Raw genomic sequence first — 8,096 nt, 5'->3', positions numbered from 1 at the left:
TCCGGCCCGACGCTCTCGCGCAGCCGGTCGAGCGCCGGGGAGATCTCGCCAAACACAGTCGGACCAACCAACCGATCGGGCACCCTCTTCCAAAAGAGCCGCCGTCGCTCAACCCTTGCCTCCTCGGCGGCCGCAGCTTGCGCCGCCGCCGCCTCCGCCGCCGCCGCCGCCGCCTCGCGCTCCCTCTTCGCCTTGGCCGACTCGCCCGGCGGCTTTGGCGCGCCACGAGGTGGCGGCGGAGGCGCTGGCGGTGCGCTTCGTGGGTTCGGCGCACCCGGCAGCATCGGCGGCGGAGGAGGAGGCGTAGGCGGTGCCCCTGGCGGCGGCGGCGGCGGCGGCACGCCGGGTGGTGGCACTGGAGGTGGCGGCGGCGGAGGCGCCCCCCCTGGCGGCGGCGGCGGCGGTGGTGGCGCCCCTGGCAGCGGCGGCGGCGGCGGCGGCGGAGGCGCACCCCCTGGCAGCGGCGGTGGCGGCGGCGGCGGAGGCGCACCCCCTGGCAGCGGCGGCGGCGGCGGTGGCGCCCCTGGCAGCGGCGGCGGCGGCGGCTGCTGCGCGATCTGCAGCTTTTGTTTTCCACCGGCGTTCGCGAGTGGAGCGGGTGTGGAGGACGGCTTGGGCGGCGGTGGCGCTTCGGCGGAGAGGCCAAGGAGGGCACAGGAGGCTGCCTCGAGGCACGAGAGCGCCTGGTGTCGCGTCAGCATCCACTGCGGATGACGCGACACCAGCTGCTGCGCTGCGATGCTGAGCAGCCCCAGCCCGCCACGCTTGCGCGCGAACTCGACGCCCCACTCCGTGGCGCCTATTGTAGGTGGGGAGCGGAGAGTGGACGTCGCCGGGTGTGGAGCCTTGCAGCACCTCGCGGATGGCAGTCGCCCTCGCGCAGCATCTGAACGCGGAGCAGCAAGCACAGCGACAGCCGCAGCCCTTCTCCCCGAAGAGCCTCGCCCGGGTGTGGCGCCGCCTCCGCCGCCTCCGCCGCCTCCTCTGACGCAGCAGAGAGCAGTCCGGCGGCCGCCTCCGGCGTCAGCTGCTCGTGCCCGCCCCACACCCACAGCACCTCACCCAGCAGAGATTGCGGAACCTCCTTCGCCAGCGCCGCCGCGCGTGCCGCGGGAAGTCCCTCGCCGGCCCAGAGCGCCTCGAGCAAACCCGTGTCGGCGTCGGTCGTTGGAGGCGCCGACGGCAGCGGCTCGAGCTCGGACCGTCCATGCACCTCCTCGGCGGACTCCTCCCGCTCCGCCTCGATGTTGTTGGTGTCCAGCGAGATGTGCGCGAGGCCATCGTAGGAGAGGAGAGACGCGCCCACCTGAGTCGCGATCGACGCCTTGACAGCGGCCGAGAGAGCAGCTGGCACCTCGCGCTCCTGGATGTCGAAGGACGCCACAGGCTGCACGAAGGCCTGCATGTCGCTTCGGTGCATGCTCACGCGTGCGCGCTCGAGACCGCTCACACCCTCGCCAACCCAGCTCACAAATGCGCACTTGACCTGATTGGCCGCCGCAAACATGAAGCAGCCGTAAATGACGAGGTTGTCGTCGAGGCTGCCCAGTAGCTCTTCAAACCCACCCTCGCCCGTGGCGAGCAGCTGCAGCCGCTGCGAGTCGTCGGGGTCGTATCGTGCAGTCAGCCAATTGATTCGGCTCGTGCTGTGGACGAGCGCGAGTGGCGCCTCGAGTTCCTCGGTATTCAGGCCGCTCGTATGCCGCCTGGTGTGGTAGTCTTGCAGGACCGAGTCCGACATCGTCCCGAGATTTCGTGTCGCCATGGTGATCGGATCACAGACACACTCCCAACAACACAAACATACATAGACCTAGGTGCTTGCGCCGCCCCGCAGTGCCCGATACGAGCACCCGAAATTCTTTTCGCAGTGCAGGTCACGCCCGCAGGCGCATTTTGTATACCGAGGCGGTGCCCGGTGCCGAACCTGTCGGGCCTTAAGACAGCTTTGTAGATCGGTCTCGGGAACCGTCCCATACTACTCAAAAGTACTCGAGTACAATATACACACTACCACAAAGCACCACTAGCGATTTCGCGCGGAGGGCGTAGTGAAGCGCTGGGGCGCTCACTGTGTGTTATTCGGGTGGGGATCCATCAGTGGTAACCGGCTTTAGTCACAGGTCCAAGCTCAGACGCCACACCAACACCACAAACACGCTCACTTCGCCGCTGCTGTAGATTTGTCCCCACTCAAGGTTATGGGAGCGGCCATAACAGGTGTTATGGCTGTTATGGCTGGCTGCTCATAACACCTCATAACACCTCGTAACACCTCCATCGCTGTTATGGCTGTTATGCCCACCCTACCATAACACCTCATAACACCTCATAACACCTCATAGCACTCATAATACCTCCCACTGGTTGTTATGACAGCCAGCATTAACAACCTCATAACAGCGCTGTTATGACTCGGCCAAAACCTCATAACACCTCCCACTTTTTAGAAACCTCGAGACATGTAGTGGAAAAAGGAAAGAAAAAGGACGTGAGTTAAATTGCGGGAAAGACATACAAGTTAAAAACGGAGGGAAGCGTGCAGAGCTGCAGAGAGTACGAGTTAGAAACGGGAAGCAAATTGCGTGAGGGGGGGGGGGGGGGGCTGGTCTTGATTGAGCAATCTGAAGCCATCGCTCAGCCTCAGGAGGCAGGTATATGTTATTGAATTTAACTTGGGGGCAAAAGAAAAAATATTTGGGGATCGATGCCGAACCTACCTCGCGCGCGGCAGCGCGCGAAGCGGAAATTCCAGCGGCGAGCAGTCCGGCGTGGCCTCTCGGGCCATAACACCGTGGACCCGGGACGGCCCTCCCATAGCAGCCCATAACATGTTATGGGCTGCTATGCCCCGAGAGCCATAACACCATAACAATAACTGCGCCTGGGGACAAGTAGATGGGCCCCGGGGGCCCATACTACGTCGAAGTACGGACCCGATCTCGGCACTCACGGGCTGGCACGCGCCCGCGCGCGGCGCGGGCCGCACCGCCCATGCCCCCGGGTCACCGACCCCGCCTCTCGGCCCTCTCGGCCCTCAGGAGCGTGCGGGAGACCGGCGAGGGGCGCGCCGCGCGCCGCCTGCAGAGCCGCCAGAGGCATTGTCGCCTCCGCTGGCGGGGTTCCCGCGCGCCCGCCCGCGCCCGGACCCGCGCCCGCTGCGCCCGCGGGCTCCGGATGCGCCGCCCTCCTTCTCCTTCTTCTCGATGGCAGTCCGCGCGTGCTTGTCGACGGGTCGGCGGCTTGGTCGAGGGGAACGAAGGTCGCCGGCGGCCGCAACTCCGCCGCCGTCGCTCCGCCGGCTCTGATCGAGTATCGGGCGTTGAGGCGGCGGCGCAAAGCGGGTCTGACGCATCCATCGCCACGGTGGGAGCGGCCGGCTGAGCTAGCATGTTGTCCGTAGCTGTGGACGGGCACGTGGAACGTCAATTCATGTTCGAACGGCCTCCGGGATTCAAACAAAAAAAAGCCGGGGCCCTCTCGCAACCCCTCCGACCCCCCGGGACCCGTGGGCGTCGAAGAGGCGCTCTCGGGGGGCCGTTCTGAGTTCATACTACCTCGAAGTACAGTATACTGCGTCAAAGCACCGGCCCTGAGTCCGAAGATCCCTGCACCCTGGCTGGGCCAGGCAGGGAGGCAGCAGGGTGGTTTGTTGTGAATTGTGCATTTATCACCCGTGAGTGATGCTCTCTGGCTGGGTCCCTTCAGGGCTCTGGCCTCGAGGCTCTGGCGAGCTCGAGCGCTGCGGCGCCGCACGCGGCCGCGGTGCCGGCTGCGCGGCGCCGGCGTGTGCTGTGTGGAGCGTCTCACTCGGAGAGGGGAGAGCGCGAGGCGCGGTGCGACAGTGAAATGTGCGGAGCTCACGACTGCGAGCAGGGGCAGAAATTGCGAATCTGAAGAAGCCGAAAGAAGAAACGCGGCTAACGCCTAGCAGACCCACGGCGGAGGCGTACTCCGCTCTCCTAAAAACCAATGCCTAATCCGGAGTCTATATACACACGGGCCTCACGGGGATAGAGATGGGCGAAAAGAAGCGACGAGCGGGTCCCTCCCCGTCCGACCAAGCGCCAAGGCGCAAGGGCCAACCAAGCGGTCTTTACTAGCCTCTACTCGAAGTAGCGGGGGTCGTCCTCTCGACGCGGGCAAAGGGATTCATCGGGTGTCGCACTCTTGCCCTAGCTCTTGCCTAACCTCATAGGATTCCTATCGCGTTCGCGAGATCGCAGTCTAGCCAGACCTAGAGCCAGACGGGGCCCGCCCGAGCGCTGCTTTTTTTTGTATTTGTAATATTCTCCTCTTTTGACCACGGCGTTTTCAGCCAACGCGAGAATGACGGACCGGTCGACCGGCGCGGCGCCGGCGGGTTGCGATGAGCGCTCCTAGCACTCACTCGAACTCACGCACTACCCCGGTGCCGCAGTGACGCCCTGCAGGTCACCCCAGAGTGTCTCAAATAGGGACGATGAGATCTGGCCGACTAGTGCTAGTCCCCAGACGACCCCCCCCCCCCCCCCAAGCTTCCACCGCACAAAGACCGCTTGCTTGGCCTTTGCGCTTTGGGCCTTGGCCCTTGGGCCTTGGTTGGCGCTTGGTCGGACGGGGAGGGACCGGCTCGTGGGCTTCTTTTCGCCCATCTCTATCCCCGTGAGGCCCGTGTATATATAGACTCCGGATTAGGCATTGGTTTTTAGGAGAGCGGAGTACGCCTCCGCCGTGGGTCTGCTAGGCGTTAGCCGCGTTTCTTCTTTCGGCTTCTTCAGATTCGCAATTTCTGCCCCTGCTCGCAGTCGTGAGCTCCGCACATTTCACTGTCGCACCGCGCCTCGCGCTCTCCCCTCTCCGAGTGAGACGCTCCACACAGCACACGCCGGCGCCGCGCAGCCGGCACCGCGGCCGCGTGCGGCGCCGCAGCGCTCGAGCTCGCCAGAGCACACGGCGCGGCGGCGCCCACCCTCTGCTGCCCGAATCTGGCGAGCTGTGCAGCTCTGCCCCGCGCGCCTGAGGGCCAGGCTCCCGGCCGCTGCGCGCGCTGTTGCTCTCCCAGAGCGCCCCTTAAGGTCCAGCGGGACTCGCCGCCAACCTCCTCTCTGCGCCCCGCGCCCCGCAGACAATGCTGTCCCTCTCCGCGGCTCCCCTGTCCTTCTCCGGCGCGCCGGTGCTGCGGCCGACCCGCATGGGGCCCAGCCCGACCATGGCGGTCGAGGACCTGGTTGGCGGCATCAACGACCCGATCTTCGGTGGCACACCCGAGGGCAAGGTGTGGGACCCGCTTGGCCTTGGCGCGGATGAGGCGTCGCTGTACCGCCGCCGCTGCGTCGAGATCAAGCACGGCCGCGTGTGCATGGTCGCCTTCCTTGGCATGACTGTTGGGCCCAACGAGGCGCGCGCCGCCCTGCTTCCGCTGCCACTCTTTTGCGCGCGCGTGCGTCGGCCGCAACACCGCCCGTCCCTGCAGCCTGACGCCGCCTCCCCGCCGCCGCTCGCAGCTCTTCCAGCCTACGCACCAGCTGCTGTCCCCGTCGCTCGGCCTCCACTTCGACGACATCCCGGGCGGCATCGCCGCGATTGACTCGGTTCCGGCTGCGGGCTGGCTCCAAATCATTGCGCTCGTCGGCGTGCACGAGCTCACGATTGCCAAGCAAGACTACACCAAGGAGCCCGGCGAGATCCCAACCTTCCTCGGCTTCAAGTCGGAGGACCCGGAGGTGTTTCGCAACAAGCAGCTGAAGGAGCTCAAGAACGGCCGCCTCGCGATGATCGCCGTGCTCGGCGAGCTCATGGCGCAGAAGGTGCCTGTCGCACACAGACATGCGCAGACACGCGCACACGCACGCAGACACGCACGCAGACACACACGCACAACGCACGCACGCACACTGCTCACCCGTGTGCAAGGGCCTTGCTCTTTCCATACCGTGGGACCCTACCTAGGAGACACGGAGATGCGAAGTGGCCCCCTTTTTCCCCACGCGGCTGTTCGACGACGTTTATCCCGACACTTCATAGGTGTCCGGCATGGGCACCTACGAGCAGCTCGGCCTTATCGTCAAGGACGGCGCCGCCCTCGCGGGCGTTGAGCTGCCTTTCTAGAGCTGTACGTGTTCTCTCTCTCGCTGCTGCGCCAAATCTAGCATGGTCTCTGATCGAGTGGTCTGCCCCCGCCTGCCCCCAGCGCGGCGCAGCGCGCGCCGAGCTTCGTGTAAGCCCCTGTCCCTCTATCTTCTTTCGTGAAAACAATTAAGGGATGGGGGGACGGCCAGGCCGAAGAGCTGGGAAGATTCTGTCTCAATCGTGTTGTGCGACCCGCAGTGCCCCTTCGTTCTCGTTGACGTTCATTCATGTTCGATGCGTTGACGTTGTAAATCGTCTCTCTCATTATGCGTTCACGGATCACGCTTCACGGCGGTCGGCGCGGCGATGGTTGTGCCCTTTGCCGAAGGGCTGTGCATCTTCACCTTTCGCGTGTTTTTCTCTCGCGTTCAGAGGGACAACACGCTTTCGCCGGTGGAACGGGATCGGACAGGGACACCTGTCACAGCTCACACCTCTCTGTGCTCTGTCTGTATGCTAATAAATAAAGAAAACGGTCAAACTCTGAGACGAGATGGGATTTAGGGACGTGTGTCCCCCTGTCTGTATGCTGTGCGTTTTAAGCTGTGTGTTTTGTATGTGTATCCTCTGACGATGCGGCATGCCGCGAGGGCGTGCGCGCGAGTTGGAGCTTTGAGGCCAGTTGCGCGCGCTGGCGCCGTGGGCGTGGCGAGGACGGCGCAGCGGTCCACACACCGCGCGCAGGCGGCCGGCCGGCCCCGGCCGCCGCAGGGCGCGCCACGGCCAGGCCGCAGCGCCGCCCAGCAGGCCCCTCTAACTAACTACCAAGAGACCCGAGCGGCACAAACACCACCCAATACACACTGACGTAGACGCTAGAGCGATGCAGATTGACCTCCGGGTGTATATAGGTCTACCCCTACTTGAGCACGCGGTCGAGTGCCTCAAACGCCTTGCGGTACGCCTGCAGCTCGAGCAACATGTCGCCCGAGAGCTTGCTGCGACAGATGGCGTCGTTCTGCTCGCGGTAGGCCGCCTTGGCCGCCTTGCGGAATTGGATCGCGTCGTGCGCGTCGGCGTGCGCTGGCTTGCTGCGCGCCACGCGCTTGCTGGACGGCGCGTCGTAATCCACGTACGAGTCCACCGCACGTGGGCGCGTCGTGCGCCGGCGCACGCGTCCGTCTGCGCGCTGCGCCGCGGGAAGCTCCGCGCCGCTGCCGTCCTGGTCGCGCACGAGCAGCTCGTACTCCTCCGGCACGAGCCGCAGCCACTCGTCGTCGCCGTCGTCGTACGTGATGTGGTGCAGTGACACTTCGTAGTCGTCGACGATGCCATCGTACCAGCGGCGGTCCTGCGCCCAGAAAATGCTGATGCGCCGGCCGACGATCTCCTCGCCGGGGCTCGGAGTGAGGGACGACGAGGACGAGGCGCCACCAGCGGACGAGCCGGCCGGTGCAGCGGCAGAGGAGGAGCCCACGTTGCGTGGCGCTGCCGGCCGCGGGTTGGGACGGGGCGCGGGATGCTCCGGCGCGGGCGTGGTCGCGCACCACAGGGCGAGGCCCGTGCGAATCGCGCTGACGAGGCTTCCCAGCGTGAGGTTGGTCGTGGCCTCACCGCCGTCGCGCCGCAGCACGCGCGTCTTGGACGGGTCGAGTTCGAAGAACTCGGGCGAGAGGTGCACCAGCGCGAGCACGCCCGCGCCAACCTTTGGCCACAGGTGCGACGCCTTTGGCTTCCACTTCTTGGCGTTCGCGTACTGCAGCTCGGGCGGGAGCGGGGCGGCCGCCGCCTCGTCGCAGCCCGCCGCCCAGTACTCCTTCAGCAGCCCGTACTTGGCGTAGTTCATCTCGCCCTGCCCGCCGTGGATGGCCAGCTTGAGGAAAGGATCGAACTTGGAGGTCGCCTCCTCGAAGCAGCCGCCGTGCCACATGGCACTCGCCTCGTCGTTGACGACCTTGCGCCCGTGCAAGACGAAGAAGGCGCCGTCGCGCAGCTGCTTGTGCAGCCACAGCCGCGGGGCCGTCGTCGAGCCGCGCTGGCGGCGC

At 65.6% G+C, this 8,096-nt stretch overlaps 2 protein-coding genes across 3 annotated transcripts; one reads left to right on the top strand and one right to left on the bottom strand.

Annotated features, from left to right (window-relative positions):
- Nucleotides 1-4,814: 4,814 nt before the first annotated feature.
- EMIHUDRAFT_447013 lies at nt 4,815-6,249 on the top strand (the record flags this gene model as incomplete). 2 transcript variants are annotated; one of them, XM_005788826.1, is made up of 4 exons in its annotated part: nt 4,815-4,843; nt 5,108-5,380; nt 5,487-5,789; nt 6,007-6,249. In XM_005788826.1, the coding sequence occupies 3 exons, from the start codon at nt 5,111-5,113 to the stop codon at nt 6,088-6,090; spliced, it is 657 nt and encodes a 218-aa protein (XP_005788883.1). The 2 variants fall into 2 exon arrangements, with proteins under 2 accessions (XP_005788883.1, XP_005788884.1); XM_005788827.1 differs by lacking the exon at nt 4,815-4,843 and having other exon boundaries at nt 5,111-5,365; nt 6,007-6,090.
- A 721-nt stretch (nt 6,250-6,970) lies between these two features.
- EMIHUDRAFT_122521 (hypothetical protein) lies at nt 6,971-7,981 on the bottom strand (the record flags this gene model as incomplete). Its single annotated transcript, XM_005788825.1, has 1 exon — nt 6,971-7,981. The coding sequence occupies one exon, from the start codon at nt 7,979-7,981 to the stop codon at nt 6,971-6,973; it is 1,011 nt and encodes a 336-aa protein (XP_005788882.1).
- Between the last annotated feature and the right edge of the window lie 115 nt (nt 7,982-8,096).

This window comes from Emiliania huxleyi (assembly GCF_000372725.1).
Source record: "Emiliania huxleyi CCMP1516 chromosome Unknown EMIHUscaffold_1315, whole genome shotgun sequence".
NCBI classification, from domain to species: Eukaryota; Haptophyta; order Isochrysidales; family Noelaerhabdaceae; genus Emiliania; species Emiliania huxleyi.
This window is presented reverse-complemented; position numbering and strand designations above follow the sequence as displayed.